General features: G+C 37.3%; 1 protein-coding gene across 1 annotated transcript in view; it reads left to right on the top strand.

The window, feature by feature from the left end:
• LOC144021123 (contactin-associated protein-like 4) overlaps positions 1-18,566 on the top strand; it is a 96,289-nt gene that overhangs the window by 13,469 nt on the left and 64,254 nt on the right. The window contains exon 3 of the mRNA XM_077525167.1: positions 7,332-7,442. Coding sequence (XP_077381293.1) covers positions 7,332-7,442 — 111 coding nt within the window. The remainder of the gene's footprint in view (positions 1-7,331; positions 7,443-18,566) is intronic.

Raw genomic sequence — 18,566 nt, forward strand, 5'->3', positions numbered from 1 at the left:
TATTTGCTAATAGAACCACTGAAAAGTAATTTGTTAGAACTACTTTGTAGATAAATTACTTCAGAAGTTGCTTGTAAATGAGACTAACTAGTTGAAGTAGTTTACATTAACATAACTTCACTCTTTTAGCTGTAATGAGTAATCGAAAGTAACTAGTTGAAATATGAAGCTTATTGAAAGTAGAGTAATTAATTAAAGGAAATAATTGAGTTACCGGTGCTTGTGAAAGTAATTCCCACTTTTAAGGTAGTAACTTGATAGCAAGTCAGTCAGTTAGTCAGTCAGAAGCTTGTAAAAAGGTCACTGATGGCATGATAAAAGTAGTAACTAATTAAAATGACCAAATGAAGTGAGTAAGCAGTAAGTAAGTAACCAGTTATGGAACAACTACTTTAAGTAAATACTGTAAGTAGATTAAGATTAACTAGTAAAGCAAGAGTCTTGTTGAAGTGAGTAGCTTGTCAAAATAAGATGGTTAAAATAATTAAATGATGTAAGTAGCTTGATGACCCTACTAGCTTGTTGGCAAACAGTAAATTAGATTGTTGAAGTAAATAACAGTAGTTGAAGAAAAATGTAGAAAAAAAAATGACAAGATGAAAATGAAAAGTTAAAGAAAATGACTTGTAGAAGGAAGAAGACATGAAAGAATGTAACAATTTGAAGTGAGTATAATATGAGCATCTAGATTACATCTGGTAAAGTGTAGTTAACTAGTTTTATTAAGTATCTTGAAGTGAAGTGAGTTGAAGTTAAATAAATGCGGTAGCTCATTGAAGTAAACTCATTCACGAGAGTAACTATATGAAGTGACTAGTCAATAAAAGTAAGCAGCTTGTTGAAGTATCGTAAGTAGGTAAGTGTGTAGCGTGAGTAGCTTGTTGCAGTAATTGCACATTTTTTTTCTCCCGCTCTCTTTCTCTCCCTGCCTCTCTGCTCGCTAATTTTGCGCTAACGCGATGCTAATGAAACGAGGAGGCGAGCACTCCACCGTCGTGTCTTCACCTTCGGGCTGTTTGTTAGCGCCTCTGCATTTCAATTAATCAATTAACGCCTTGGCCACACACACACACATGCACGCGCACGCACGCATGCACACACACCAATGCACGGCGGCTCCTGTTGAATAATGCAACAGTCTTAATCAGCTTGTTCCATCCACACTCAGGGAATGTAAATGATGTGAGGAAGTACCCGACGCTAAGAGCTAGATTAGCTCTCAGCACTAAAGGCGATCGGAGTTGTTTCACGCGGCCTCTGTTGATGCATTAACCCTTCTTACGTGTACTCACTGGAAACTGGGCACAGGAACACATCTACTGAGAATGATTCTTGAGAAGAAATTTTTTTTTGTCCCTATTCTTGTACAATTCAGCAAAAAAAAAATTACGATGTTATGGTCACAAGATTGACTTTTTTCTTGACTATGATTTCAGATGACATTTTTTTTTGGTAATATTTTACATCATGATTTTCATCATGAAAATATGTCTGTTCTTTCTTGAAAAACTTTTGTTTGTAAAATGACAACTTTATCCTCATAAGTTTACAATACGTAATATATTGTAGTTATTTTTATTTACGCAAGCTGAAAGTGTGTAATGGTAGCAGTATCTGAGGTAGAAGCTGTGCATTGATGTTTTCTGCCTGAGTGCGATCACCAAAACAACATTCCGACGTGATTGGAATGAACACCAAAAACGCAGCAAAGCGCTGTGGGACTTTTTTTTTTTTAGGCGTAAAAGAGCGCCAAAGTGCAAGACCTTGTGTGTATGTGTGTGTTTGTTGGGGCTGATGGATGGAGCTCATCTGTATTCAGTGTCCCCGCCTCCATCCTGGACCCTCCGGGCTCTTTGTTATTCAAAAAAGAAAAAGTGGACAATGAGCTGTGGGTTCTCATTCCCTCTCGCCTGCCTTGACGAGTTGCGGAGGGGGGTGGGGTGGGTTAATTGTGCCTGGAGAAGTCTCAAATGCTGGGCAGATTAATTTTGAATCTTGGGATGGACACGCTGAAATGCTGATTTTTTTTTTTCCCCACTCAACTTGACTGCAACTCTTTCGGGACTTTTGACAACTTTTAAGTGCTAAGCCAATGGGGAAAAAATGGAAATGTGAACAAAAATGCTGCATTCCAGACAGCTGGGCTCAAGACTCGTGACTTATTGCAATACAATGCAAGATGTGACACATTGATGTTGCGATACATTACAAGTAGATACAAGATAGATCTTGTAAGATAAATCACAATACTTGCATACATTTTGACTTGATACTTCTGATAAAAACAGTATTTTACAATTGATATGATTGATACACAGTAGCAAGCTATGACGTTAATACAGGACTGTCTCAGAAAATTAGAATATTGTGATAAAATCCATTTTTTTTCTGGAATAAATAAGCAAAAATACCATACATCCTGGATTCATTACAAATCAACTGAAATATTGCAAGCCTTTTATTGTTTTAAAATTGCTGATTATGGCAAAAAATAAATAAATAAAAAATTACTTGGTCTGAGGAAATATTCTAATATTTTGAGATGGGATATTTGAGTTTTCTTAAGCACTAAGCCATAATCAGCAATATTAAAATAATAAAAGGCTTGCAATATTTCAGTTGATTTGTAATGAAGCCAGAATGTATGATATTTTTGCTTATTTAATTGCATTACAGAAAATAATGGACTTTATTACAATATTCTAATTTTCTGAGACAGTCCTGTATGTGTCAAATGTCGGTGTGTGAAGACCTTTGAGACTCTTTTGAGACACTGAGTGATTAAGGGCTATATAAATAAACTTCACTTGAATTCATACAATACTATAGCTACAGTACAGGCTGCTGTGTATTATATATGATAGAATAGATGAATGTTTTTTTTTTTTTTTTTTTGTTGCTATTGGAGACAAAAACGTTCCAGTAGATGAGTTGTATCTCCTGTTTGGCCTTTACAAAGAATAATGTATCCTGCGGCAACAATTGGTGCAGAACCAAGATTAATTTCTACATCCTTCATTTCGATTGCACACAATTAAAATGGCTGACCTTTATAAAAATGCATGTATTATTATTATTAGAGGAATAAAGTTTCAATCTATTTATCTTTGATATCTTTTTTAAATGTCATGACTGTGTCGGTGGTGAGCATCTCTGGTTTTGGTTAGAGATGAGAGAGTTACACAGCGTGGGCTTCTTTTCAGCCAATCACAAACCTGAAAAAGTCACTTTGAGGAAAGGCCCCGTGAGTGAAGTATTGAACAATAAAGTTAACAAACAACATCATGCCGCCAAGATTGAGCAGCCTAATCCCAATTTGAAACTTTAGACTTAGACTTACACAAGTAAAGTTGAACTTTCAAGTTTGTGTATTGTTTTTGTCTGGTTTTTGCAACAGTATTTTTAGAGTAGGCTATTATTTATTTACACTTGGAAGAGAATAAAATAAAGAATTGGAAAAAAAAAACAAAGAAACGAAAAAAGCCTATCTCTCATGGGTTGAGGAAAGACCTCACGATCTGCAGCTTCGAGACTGCCGTTTGCAGGAAGAGTCCGGCCGACCAGCGATATACTAATACACATCACTGACGTCAGGAGCTCCGTGGCCGATCATGTAGCGCAGCTGTCTCTCAAACTGAAGGTCGTGAGTTCGAATTTTGACTCTATTATTATCATCATTTTGAATTATTTATTTTACGCTCTTCCAAGTGCAAATATTACTCTGAAATTGTCTATTTGGTTGCACTGTAAATAGAGTCAAATTTACTCGACAGAATATAATGTATAAGTGTGGTGCTTGTGAACAGGGATATTGTTTTTTATTATGGGATATGTATTTCCATAATCCTAGAATGGAGAAAATATTTGAGCTGAATGATCATTACCTTTCCTAATTTTTGTATCAAGTAATTGGGGATTTAATTACTGCAGGTAGGTTTGTCAAACACCGAGGTACTCCGGGTACTCCGGTCTCCTCCCACATTCCAAAGACACGCATGGCAGGTTAATTGGATGCTCTGAATTGTCCCTAGGTGTGCTTGTGAATGTGGATGGTTGTTTGTCTCTGTGTGCCCTGCGATTGGTTGGCAACCGGTCCAGGGTGTCCAGAGCCAGCTGAGATAGGCGCCAGCACCCCCCACGACTCTTGTGAGGAATAAGCTGTCAAGAAAATGGATGGATGGATGGATGAAAATGACATCACACATCACAGATAGTCGGGGCTCAGAAATCGACCAATCATGGCTCACTTGTTTTGTGGGTTTGGTTCTCAAACTGAGCCATGATTGCTCGTTACCTGAGCCCTGAGCACACATGATGTCATTTTCAGGCAAGTGGCAAAATGTGTTTTTAAAATGTATTAAAGGTACATGAAAAGTAATGAAGTTATCAAATTAATTCTAGAGAAAATATGAACTTCTGAGAGTTGAAAATGATTAAATGAGTGTCCCTTTAAACCCTCAAACCCTAAACGTGTAACCCTACTATGAACTCCTAGCCCTATCTGGAAACCTTAATTTCTCCAAATCTTCCCCCTGACTGAGTCTTCAAAAAAATTGAAAGTTCTATTTCCTGGCGGTGTTGTTGTGTACATGTCCTGAATGTTAAACATGAGGAAAAGAGATGAGTTTCTTCAGCGTCTTGTCCAAGTGCAGCAGACACATCGAAAAAAGTACAAGTGCTGTGACGGGCAGCAAGGTGCACTCGCTTAACATTCCACTAAGTAGTCGGGGTCACGTCCGTGTTGGCCGTTTGAACACTCCGGCAAGTATTTAGATTCGTTTTTCCTCCAGCGCTATGGATACTCTCCAGAGACCCTTAAAAGGACAAAAAAAAAAAAAAAAGAAAAAAAAAAACTTTTACTCCATTTCCTCTTCTTCTTCCTCTCCTTCACAACCTCCTAGGGGAGTTTTGACAAAAGTATTGGGACACTTACGGGAAGTAGAAAAAGTGAAGAAAATGTGGACAAAAGTATTAGGGCACCAAAATAAAGAAAATGTGGAGCTTGGATAAAAGTTGTGGGACATGTACAGGAAGTTGCAAAAAGGTATTAGGACACCTAAAGGAAGTGAATGGAGAAAATGGCCTTTACACAAAAGTTATGGGACAACTATAGGAGGCGAACAAGTTAAAGGGATAGCAATGTGGAAAAATCAACTTTTTGGAGCTTTTCTATATTGCAATGCCAAAAGTGCAATGACAATTGGCTGTCTTAAAATCCCAGATTGTTTGCTGAACCTTTGCGCTGCTGAACCTAACTGAATGAGTAGTGTAGTGGTAAGCAGGTATCCGGTTCGTGACCTGCTTAGGTTTGTTTTGTTTTGTTTTTTTCCCTTCTTCTTCTTTCCTCTCTCTTCTTCCCTCTCCTCACCTCCTACTCCACAATTTCTTGCAGCAAGGAGCCATTTTGTTTCAAATATTTACTGAACGGTATTTTAAAGCCCTTCCAATAGTTAAACTATAGGCACATAATGATTAAATCTTACCTTTGACACCAGGGCAATGTATTTTTTTTTTTTTAATGAAATATAATATATGTTTTGCTGGTTAGTTTTCTAACGCGGAAGTAAAACGGCCGGTTCAGTAAAACCCTGCCTCTCCCCGTGTGATTGCTGTGCCCCCGGCGAGCATACCACAGTCTGCTGTTGGAACTCTGCGTTTGAGCACTCCTCTGAATGCAAGCCATCAATTCTTCAATAAACATTTGAAACAAAACGGCTCCGTGCCGCAAAAAAATCGTGGAGGAGGAGGGTAGGAGAGGGAAGAAGGGAGAAAAAAATCCTGAGGTGGTCTCAAACCGGGGACTTGCTGCTTACGGAGCACACTAACCACTATACTATTCTTTCAGTTAGGTTCAATAATGCAAAAGTTTTACTTGTAGTTTACACAATTGTCAGGCAGAACCTTTCTTGGATTTTAAGACAGCTAATTGTCATTGTATTTTGGCATTGCAAATGTGAAGGATAATTGATGTTTCTTGATAAAGGCTACTTTTGTCACTATCCCATGGAGACCTCAGAGTGGGCATGCGTTTAGTCCGCAGAGGCGTTATGGGGGTGGGTCCGCACCTTATGACTTCATAGAGTGCCAACAGCTCGTTTTCTCAGGTTGGGAGGGGCTGGTGCTTGGAGAGCAGGATGACCTCAAATTTCTCAGAGAGGTGCAAATGGAGGACAACACTACTTCCGTCATGTCTTTGGTGACGTATTAGCATTTTAACATGGCGAAAACCTCCCAAAAAATTATTTTTCATGTTTCCGTCCCTTTAAAATAACGTGATTTAATCACTTTAAAGAAAATATGGTTTGAAGTATTGAGACCCCTCCAGGAAACAAAAAAAATGATAAAAGTAGGGATGGGCATGAACCGATACCAGGCTTCGGTATCGGTGATGATACCAGTATTTACTGCTCTCTTGTGGCCGTTTTATCATCAGGAGCAAGAAATTAAAAATTAGAGGAATAGAAAATTGGCATTAATTGCCTTTTTTTAATGGAAAAATATGAAATATATAGGTTGTTTTTCTTGGTATGGGTATTTGGTATCTATCGTATCTGTCACTACTCAAGAGTTGAATCTCGGTATCAGTCTGGATAAAAATGATGTCAAACATAGATAAAAGTATTGGGACAGAAAGTGAAAATGGTGGGGTTTGAGCGTAACAATTGAGACACCAACACAACATGAAAAGTGTAAAAAAATAAAATAAAAAAAATAAAAAAAATGTTGACAAACATTTGGGCACCTAAATTAAGTGAAAATTGCAGTTGGACAAATGTTTTGGGACACCAACAGCAATTTGAAAAGTAGAGATTTGAGAGTGTTCACAAATGTATTGGGGCACCTACAGGAAATATAAATAAGGAATTTGGACACAATGTAAGCATAGGGACACCAACAAAAAAAAAAAAGGGAAAAAAAGAACAAAACATGGAAAAATCTGGATCTCCGTGGACAAAGTATTAGGACAGCTAAAGGAAAATGGAAGTTCTACAAAGAAAGTATAAGTGAAGGAAATGTGGACAAAAGTATTGGGGCCGTGAAAGGAAGTGAAAATTGATGTTGTACCGAAGTATTGGAACACCAAAACACGTGCAAAATAGAACAAAATGTCCACAAAGAAATGAGACAAAAGTGCAGGAAGTCAAAAGGTAAAGAAAACACGGTAAGCACAAAAAGAATAATTGAACAAAAATATGGTGACAGTTCGGCATGAATATTGTCCCAAATGCCTAAAGATAACCAAATATGATCGTTAACAACTGAAGCCTCTGGTGAAACCTGTGACTGAACAAATGTCTGAATGCAGACTTTGACTGTTTTTCATCCCACAGACGCATGCGACAGCGCTCTGGTGTCCAACCTGCCGCCGTCGGCCTTCCGAAGCTCCTCCCAGCTGTCTGCTAGTCACGCTCCCGTCTTCGCCAAGCTGAACAGACGAGATGGTGAGTAGAAATTACCACCTTGACAAGGTTATAGCGACACATTGTCTTTCTGCTGCGGTATGGAAACACAATTATCCCATTGATCTCCACTCAGGCCCTGAAGCATTGTCTTTCATTTATCATTGTTCCACCTATCATGTCTCAATAGAAAATAGATATGTTGGAAAGCATCTGATGCCACTTAAGTTGAGCTTTTTGGATCAAATACACCAAGAATCAGTGACTTATAAGTGAACTCCATAGTTTACTAGAAGCCTTTATCCATTGGGAAAGGTTCTGAATTGTAATGTAGTTCATATATTATAGAATATGTTGTGTATTGGTAAGCATCTGACAGCTCACAGGACAGCCTATGGAATTGTTGATTTTTGGTGTACCCCAGGGTACACTGACAAGGCCCTTAACTCTTTTACTGCCACACGTTATCAAAAAACTTTGATATGTCAAAGGCTTTGATCATCCACGGAAGGAGATACAATGCTGCTGGCCATAGTTAGTGGGTGTTTTTGATTCCACAACCCATTGACCAGGCAGCACTGCCCTTAGACGTTGCACTGAGAAAAAAAATCAAATGAAAAACTTAGTTGACGTCATTTAACGTTTATGGCGGCATACGTCGTGATTTTACTGATCGTTATTAAACGTTTTTGGCGGTCAAAGAGTTAATACAGCCTTGGGAACACTCTGGACACAGTGCTGTGAAAAAGTATTAACATATTGTCAAATTCTTACTCTGCACAGTTTCCCCACTTTCATGATTAAGATCATCAAACAAATGTAAATTAATTTTTGATGCTTTTGGTATTTTTTTTTTTTTTTTTTTAGCAAAGAAAGCCACCATCATGTTTTTAAGACACCAGGGAATGGTTTTAAATTGTGAAACACTTGCTTAATAAGTGTTCTTTAAGCATAATCATCTAAATTTCCCCAAGTTACATTCAAAGTAAAGACTCCATGACAATTGGCATCAATATAAGGCCGCCCGGGGATGCGCAACGCAAACTTTCCAGTGTGTCTTGGCACACAAAAGTGGTGGAGTTGTTGTCGGAGTGATAAAGGAAATTAGGGGGAACTGCTGGATCCGGAGGGGGGCATTGATTTTTGTCAAAGTGAGGCTAGCTAAACAAGCACAAAAAAAGGGGGGAGTGGGGGGTGGGGGGCGAAATCAAGCCTGCCGTTGCCTGATGGAGCGAATGTGCTGGCAGAGCGACGTTCGCGGTCTCATTGATTTGACGTTTGTGGCCTCCCGCAGCCGATAAAAGCTCTCTTGTAAAAATATCTCTGTCTCTTTACCTGTGAAAAGTTTCCCCTCAGCAGGCCGTTAATGTGCTCCAGATGCGGCACGGTCCATTAGACTGCGAGAGCCAAATAGTGCACATGTAGCCCAGTGGAAAGTGCAGGCAGGTTGTAATTCTGTGTAGTTTGTCACATAGTGTTACAGAGTCATCTGCTGGCCTTTTAACTCTCTGCAATCTCATACATATGTAAAAATTAATAAACTACTGTGAACAGTAAAATATAAGAACACTAAAACACGAAAAGGCCGGTTTTACATTCTACTGTTAACAGTCTTTGCTGTTACACAAGTGTATAAACAAGTCATGCAATATTGCATGAATATGATAATAATAATAATAATAATAATAATAATAATAATAATAATAATAATAATAATGAAATAACTAACTACAGTCATAATCAAACAACTGTACCAAACTACAGTAACTAACAAACTACAGTAACAAGGTAACTATAGCAATGAACTATGCAATGAACTAACTACAGTAACGAACTACAGTAACAGACGATGTAATGGCCTTAATAATAACTAATTATAGAATACAGCTAACATCGTAACACACTACGACACCAGTGAATTTAGCTAAGTAACAAACTGATTACACTAAGCCAGTGTTTCTCCACCATTGTACCGCAGTTAGCACTGTTGTTGTCGGACCTCGTCACAATAAAAGTGTCTTGACAGCTGAAATGTGTAGTGACTTTTATTTTGGAGGTACTGTGGGAAGCGAGTCACGGCGTGACGGACTTGTCTTCTTTCATTAGCATTTTAGCAATAAGTCCACATCCCTCGCCTTTGGCAAGAGTGACATTAATCAAAATAAGAGAAACATTTGCCAAAAAATTGTCACGGATGGTGGGGAGTGAACGTGGTGGATGTGATAGTTGGACCCAATGGCGGACACATGGCAGGGAGAGAAAAGTGAGGAACTTTATTGACAGTGCGAGTAAAAGACAGGATGGGAAGTGAAAGGACTGGTAGCCAAAACCTGACCGGACAAGGAGAAGCAGGTCGACATGACTGGGACAAGATGCAAGAGGACTGGTCGACATGACTAGACTGAACGAGAGAGGGACGGAACTTGAGCAACTTGGCAGAACGTGGAGCACTTGACAGAATGGGAGCGACTAGACCGTGACAACGATGACGTGAAGAAGACTAGGGGGAACTGCTGGACCGAGACTAGGAAAACTAGAGGGTGATGTGGATGACTGGACGAAGCGAGGCGAGGAAGACTTGGTGACGTGGACGACTGGACGTGATGAAGACGAGTGGTAACTTGCCTGGAGACCAACAACGCAATTCTTCCAACACTAAACTTGACTTTGACACAGACACTGACAATAATCCCACACGGACTGAACAAACACCACTGACTAAATACACCAACACTAACGAGACACACCTGGGAAACACAATAGTAGGCTGATGGCACTGATTGGCTACACATACTGGGAAGGGAAGACACACGCAGGTGGACGAGGTTAACCATGACGAGACAAGGGGAGAGCTCAGGACAAAATACTACAATAACACCAAAAGTAAATAAGAACCCAACCACATGGAACCAAAACATGACAAAAATGGCCGCCATTAGGAGCGATTTGTTGACAATTCTATTCCACCAAGAACCATTAACATCGCGACTCCACAAACACCATAACAGCGATAAAGAAAAGATACTGACCAGTAACCCCGGGTTTTCACCGGATGCGGTTGCGGTGCGGTTGCGGTGCGGTGCGTCTTGACTGCGTGCTCCGGACGGGTCAATTTTTTTGTCAATCCACACCGGCTCCGCACAGCTGCGGTCCGGCACCCACCCAGAGACAGTTCAACACCTCTTCTGGATCTGTGGACACACTCGGACTTTTTGGAAAGAGTTTAGTAATTTTGTTATTAGGCATCTATATAGAGACTTTTTGTTGAAATGGGAAAATATAGTGTTTTGTTTCTTTAGGAAGTATGTTAATGAAGATATATTTTTTATTATTAATCTGTTAATACTTATGGCGAAATTCTTTATTCATAAATGCAAGTATGGAAATCAAAAACCCAACTTCACACACTTTCACATTGACATGCTCACCTATATTAGACTTATAAATGGCTCTCATAACAGGAAGGCTATGAAAACTATCACTATTTGTAAAAAATATAGATTGTTTGACTGTACATGAAACCCCTGGCATTATTGTTTTGTTTTTTGTTTAGTAGTGTTGTCTTTGTTTTGTGTTGTACTTAAGTATATTGATATATGTTCCATTTTGTTCAAATCATTATTCTGATTTGTACTTGTTCTTTGGTTTAATAAAGGAAAAAAAATAAATAAATACCATAAAAAATAAAAAAATAAATAAAAAAAAAAGCTGCGGTCCGGCAGCTCCGTCGGTTGCGACACACTCGCCTACTGTGCCTACACAGTAAATTGTGTAGTGTAAATTTTACTCTATTTAGATAGGGACCAAATAGACTCCATTTTAGAGTAAACTAAGATTGACACTAGGAAGAGAGTAAAATAAAAAAAAATAAAAAATAAAATAAAACAGTTTTCTGACGTAAATCAATCATTAAACATGTCTTTTAATGTGTAGAATTATAAACTGAAGATATATCACCATACTCTCTTAATTGAAAGTGTACAAATGTTTTTCAGAGCGATTAAGTGGAAATTGATGATTTTGAGGAGGAAATGGAGTTGTAGTTATAGCAATGTTGGCCATGATAGAATTAAGCACTGCATAGAATTAGTAATATTTTGATTATAACGTGCATAATGCACCTGTAAGAATATTTGTACTTTTGATTTTAAGTTATGTGAACTTGTTGCTCAATGATATACAATAGATATAAGTGTGGAAAAAAATGAAACGCTCTAGCCGTTTTAGTTTAGTTAGGGTTTGTTTTGTTTTGTTTTTTTCCCTATGGGTGGTGTGCCTCGAGATTTTGTCAATGAAAAAAATGTGCCATGGCTCTAAAAAGGTTTAGAAACACTGCACTAAACAACAAGATGTGCAATTATTAATGAACAACTAATCGACGATCAGATTAAGGGATCATTATTTTCCAGTCAGAATCAGAAGTTTGACAATCAATTTTATCTTTTATGCTTTAACTTAAAATAGTCTACTTGGACTTTCCATCTCTCAACCCTCAACTCGCTCTGATTTCTGTAGTTGTCCATGAAAACAAACAAATTACAGTACCTGTGTATTTTCAAAATGAAACATTTGCAAACGACATTTGCTTTAACTTTGCAAACCAATAATCAACATTTTTGACTTTCTTTCTCTGTCTGTTACAGCCCAAACCAGCAACCGAATCTTAACCAATTTATATTTGTGTATTTTGTGCACTATGTCTATTTGTAATAATGTCATGTTTTTGAATAAAGGGATGAAAGGTAATTATATATATATATATATATATATATATATATATATATATATATATATATGCTTTTTTTCAATTCATTCATTAATCCCCAAACTAATCCACAGATGAATCAATTATTAAAAGAATCATTAATTGCAGCCCCAACTATAGTAACAATGTAATTACCTAAGTAGTAAAACTACAGCAACAACAGAACTACAACTCTGCAACTAATTCACTACAGCAACAAACAAATTTCAGTAACAAGTTAACTGCAATAAAGAACTATATAATTCATTAACTAAGTAATGAACTTACTACAGTTACAAGCTACATTATGAACTACACTAACGACTTAAATCTACTGTATAGTTTCCATCCCACCTTCTTCACAGTTTTTCTTGTGGAACCTGAAATCTCGTGTGATCTCAGTGTTGAGCACCCTACTGCGGGGACACACACACACAAAGTGTGTTTGTTCAGCGAGTGCAGGAATCAATAGATGAAGTGTTCCTGTGTGTGCGGTGAGGAGGATCCCAGCCTCGGCGTAAATGAACATGGATTGTGTGAGTGACGCCCTGGTGATTGCGTTGCTCTTAAATGTGCATTTTATCAACAAAGATTCTCACTCCCATTGCCAGGATGCAAAATGAGCTTTGTTTCCTTTCAGCAATATTTCACTCCCAGCCGAGCACAAATGCTCTCGTTTGTCAGCCTCACTTTTAATCACATCCAACAACAACAACAACAACAACAACAACAAACAAACAAACAGGAGCTGACTCGGGAGAGCGTAGGGTTTTGGTTCCCGGCTGTTTTTGTCTTTTGTACCCCGAACCCTTTTATCATACCATATGAGTACCCGCTCACTCATGCCTCTTTTTGATGATTCTTCAAAAGTAGAACGTAACGCAACAGAAAATCAATTGTATTTCGTCTCCTTAATTTGAACATTTAATTCTTCCTTTTTAATTCAAATTAAACATAAAAGTAAATATTTTGCCTTGAAAATAAATATGCAGTATAAAAGGGGGAAGAAATACGAAATCAGTATAAATCATAAACCTGCAAAAACTGAAGATTTTTGAATAAATCCCCTTTGAACATGCATCTTTAGGACCAAAATGTTGTCTCCCTAGGGAAACAAGTTGTAAAGCACACCACACATTTACCATTTTATTGACGACGGTTTATGAAATGAATGAGAAGAATGTGTACTTATTTTGCACTGTAAAAAAATTGACTAATATTTACTTGAAAAAAAGAATTTACAAGGAGAGTTTAGAGTACATTTTATCAGTTTATTAAAAAAAAAAAAAGTAAAGAAACTCAAGGCTTGAGGAAAGAAACACAACCTTCAGGTTGGGAGACAGCCACTATACCACCTAATGCTTGAGTACCGGTAACTTTAAAAAATATATATTTCAAAACTCTCCTTGTAAAATTTATTTTGAATTTCTGAGTGGAAAAATCAACACTGAACACTGAAAAAACAAGTAGCACATTGAAGTATACCTAATGTTTTTAATTAAATGTGAATAATAATGTGAATGAGAAAACATAATTATGAAACCAAGGTAATATAAACAAGGGCAAAAAGTCATTTTTATCAGTGTATGAGGTCACGCCAGGGTTAAGTTTGAGTTCATGACCTGTTAAGTTTGGATTCATGACCGTCAGGTCAAGTGTCTGTTTGGAATTGATGTAACGACATCTAGTTTCAACTGGTTTTAAGTTATGTGACAGCTATGTGTTGTCAGGAGCTTTGTGATGTCAATCTTTAATCCTTTACTTGGTCACAACCAATCAGATCGATTCACTGTCTGTAGTAGCTGTCTGAGAAGTGTGTGTGTGTTTGTCGGATTATTACCACTGTTCCTCTGTGTATCTCGGCAGCCCAAGGGGGCTTGACGTCTTGTGATTCTCGATGCATTCTCGTTGTTTTTCGTTTAGGCAAGTTGTGTGAATAAAGAGTTCTTCTATCTTATTTTGTGTCTGCGCTTTTGGGATCCAACCCCAGCACATGACAGAGTAACTAATAACTAACTAATGAATCAACATCAACAAGACAACTAGTAGTTTTAACTGACGGATTGACTAACTGCATAACAAATTGACTAACTACAGTAATTATCTAACTTGTAATTGGTAAAGAAATTATTAATCTCAAAGAGTTTCTTATCTGTTTAAATAAAGGAAAAATGTTAATAAAATAAAAAAACTAATTACCTACAGTTATGAATTAAGTAAGAGAGGAACTATTTAATTACAGTAAGTAAATCTGGTAACACTGTGCCTATATAGTCACTAACTACTGAACAGTAAGAAACAAAGTAGCTAACCAACTAACGATCTCCCTGCAGTTGTACAGCAGTGCAAAGAAGGTCAGTAATTAAGCGTTAAGTCGGATGAATATCTCTGAGTGCCAATCAAAACTGTTAGGCCTATTGTGTTATTTTTATCCTCTGTGTAAAGTTAGAATTCTTAACGAGGCATAGTCTTTGTTTGGCAGCGTTTCCTCATCTTGAACAAGAATCTCTTTTCCAACTGGAATAAAAGATCTTTTTCCTTTCCGCCGACTCTCTTTTTGAATTATCTTGCCGTAATTGCTCGCCACTGTTAACGGTTAGCGCATCGCTAACGTAGCAATGCGGCTCCAGTGCCGCGTGCCAAATGTTAATAGCGCCCTTTATGTCTGAGCGCTTCCTGAGGCTCCCACGCCGTGCCGACGCAATTACACCGACTTCAAGAAAATAATTGTGCTGCTGTAATCACTTTTTTTTTTTCCCAAAGAACTTGGATTTAAAAGTATAATTAAAGTTTAATTACAAGCTGCTACAGTATGTGGCAGCGGTTGAGAGACGGCGAATCAAGTAGCAAAGGACTCACTCTGTGCTACTGACTATATGACTGAACTGAATACAATAATTAACTAAAAGTATGACTATGACAGATATAACTGCAGTTGGTAACTATGCATTAACTTACTACAAGCGCCAAGCAAAATAAAGTAACAAACTATGCAACCAACTCCAGTTAGCTACTTAGCTAACTGCAGTAAGACGATAGCGATTGTAACTGTGTAACTAGGTAACAAACTAATTACAATGAACCAACTATGTATTTCACGAAGTAACCAGTTAAATAACCTAACTAAAAACTGCAGTAACTATAGAACTTAACTACAGTAACTCATTACAGTAATGAACTAGATACAGTAAATACAATAACAACTACTGAAAGAAATGCAATAGGAAGCTAAATAAAGTAACTATGCAACTAAGTTAAAAAATAAAAAAAAATACAAGAACTAACAATATAATGACAGTAACTAACAAACAAAATCTGTTCCTAAAGAACTAGCAATAGTAACTAATTGCATACAGTACCAGACAAACCAACTACTGTAACTAACTAACTAACTATTGAATTACTGCTTAAATTATGGAATAAATACAACAATAAATATATAAATAGAATTAAATATCAATCAATACATAAAAATGCTCTGCTCTCACATTTATTTATTTCATGCTGCAGGCACTCTGTCAGGATGAAATGTTATTCAAATGAGGGGGCGGCCCTAAGCGTGTCTTGGGTTGCCCAAGCATCGCCTTGACTGATCCTCGACCTCGATTCTCGTCTCGCCTCGTACAGCGTTATCTTGCCTTGTCGTTTGAAGTTGACTAGTCAGTGATTAAGTCAATGACTTAGTTGCAGTGACTAAAGCTTAAGGACTTTTAAGGACTTTTCAAATCTTAAAAGATTTTTTATCTTTGTCAGATGCCACACATAAAGATTAAAAAAATCGGGCATTTAACAGCTTTGGTCGTATTGTTTGTGAGGTGCGCAGATAATCTCATCACAGCTCCCTCATAAACATAAAGATTATCATCTCAACATTGGTCAAGATGCCAGTCCACCATGAGAGACCTCTCGCGTGATTGTGCGTGATCTAATCAAAACCGGAAGGGGGAAAAAAAACAAAAAAACAACTGAAACAACTTGGAAATGGCGAGACACACCGTGGAAGATAACAAATGCGACAAACTGGAAATAATGATGGTGGTTTGTGGATTACTTCTCACTAAAAAAAAATCCCAAAACAACCAAAAAAGAAGACCGTGGAAAAAAGTCATGGCGACGGCATGAAAGCAGACTTGACAGAGATGCTTGTTGTTTTTGTATACGCGCACTTCCGTCTTTTTCAGTTAGGGCGCCTCTTGATTGGCTACATTCCGTTTGACGTCACAGTTGGTGGCACAGGCCATGTTAAGATTTTTGTCGTAAATATTGAACATGTTCATTTTTTTGCTTGTCGACCCCGACTGGTCTTGGACCCAATTATCGGGAAAAATCCACTCTTAACACATCTCACATATAAAGATAATCTTATAAGACAAAAGATTGTTGGGCGTTTGAGGTCCTTGGTCGGAAAGAGGCAATTTCGGGACAAAAACAGCCCGATTCTTTTTATGTGTGAACCAGGCTTAAGTCACTAAGTTGCAGTGGCTAAGTCGCAGTTGACTAAGTCACAGTGACTTAGTCACAGTTGATTCACTGTGAAGTCACTGTCACAGTGGCTAAAGTTGCAGTGACTAAGTCAGTGACTACAGTTACCTTCATGGAAACTATCTCGGGAGGGAGAAAAAAAACTTAGAAATCTGAGTACGCTATCGAACTATCTACGCCATCTAACTACCGCGTACAATTGACGCAAGAGCAAACGCAGAAGTATAAACCAGGTTGAAGTTAGTGACTAAGTCAGACTAGGAGTCTAAATGAGATCTGACAGCCACTCAGGTTTTCTGTTCACTCTACTGGTCACCAAAAGGTAGGCAGCTGGAATGTCTTTGCATTATTAAGCATCTTGTTAGCCGGACGTCCACGCGAGGTGCACGCTGAGTTTGGCGGTTGTCTTTATTGGTTGTCTCCGTCGTCATCATCGTATTGGCGCCGGCGTCCTTGTTCCTTGTTACGAGGGCTTCGTAGTCCGAGACAGACAAATTGAGAGGTGTCAGGTGTCAGCTGACGGCGGGAGCGAAGTGACAGCCTAATACACTCGGAATTCACGCTTGACAAACAGCAGACGGCCAAAAGGTCCGCCGCCATCTGTTCCACGAGGGTTTGTCCACTTTGGATTTGTTTGGAATTCAAAGAAGCCTGACAAGCATGTTGGCTCATATAGGGAATAGAAAAAGTCATTTAAACGAAAGAAAGGAAATTCAAATTAATCAAATGATGTGACATTGAATTGTACTAAATAAATCACATTAAAATAAATGATTGATGAATACAATTCATCACAATAAAAGCAATAACATTGAATTATTTAGAATATACACAATTACATGAAATTCAATCAAAAATAAATACATATAAATTCGATTTGGGTAGCAAAATTACATTATATGAAGTAAAAAACACATTTACATTCAACTGAATTCATACATGAAATTGCTTTAAATTAAGATTAAAAACTACTTTCACAGTAAATTAAAGATAATTACAATTATATTAAATCAAATTAAAATAAGTAGAATTGCAGTGAATTACAATAAACACAATTACAGTAAATAAAATCTAAATCAAAACATTGACAGTAAATTATAATCTGACATCTTACATTAAACTAAAAACTATGATAATTAAAAAGTATTAGTAATTAAAAAATAAGTTATATTTAAATATAACTGAACTAGCGGTATGTATATTACACTTGTGTAAAAGGGCTTTAAATGGCAAAGTCAAACACTTTAAATGAAATTAAAATGCTGAATTAGCTAAATTAAGAAATATATTTTAAATAAATACAGCATAACAAATACAGTTCAATAAAAAAAATACACAGTATAAAAACAGTTAAAGAAAAAATGTAAATGATAACTCACAAAAGTAATTAATCTGTGATAATTAATTTAATAAATAAATTAGATTCCTGATTAAAGATAATGGTAACGAATTAGTCATATTTTGATATAATGAAAGAAATCTGTAAAATATCATTAATAAATCAGCTTATTAATAGAGATACTGTTTTAATAGTACACTCGGGGATACAAAAAAAAAGCAACATACAACATACGAATAAAGTACAAATAATACGTTTACTGAAAGCATTCTCTAATAACAATAAGTCTTAGTTCGAGCTAAATGCTAAAATGGTTAATATAAAGGGTTAATATTACTGCACCTGCCTCCACCTGATTGCAATGAAAAGGCAGCATTCAAGTTTTCCAAGGTGTCCCACAGGGTATACGTCCATTTCCTTCCCCCGTTTTCCTTTATTCTTTGCGTTTTGCGGAAAAGGTCAAAGCGTCCGCTTGTCGTCCGCAGCTTATTAGCGTTTGACCTTTTAGCCCCTTCAAAGTTCACATGTCAACGTTTACATTTTCCGGGCTTAATTAATAGAGAGAGCCTTTAGCATCTGACACAATGTCACTCTGCGCATC

Source organism: Festucalex cinctus, chromosome 1 (genome assembly GCF_051991245.1).
Source record: "Festucalex cinctus isolate MCC-2025b chromosome 1, RoL_Fcin_1.0, whole genome shotgun sequence".
Taxonomy (NCBI): domain Eukaryota; kingdom Metazoa; phylum Chordata; class Actinopteri; order Syngnathiformes; family Syngnathidae; genus Festucalex; species Festucalex cinctus.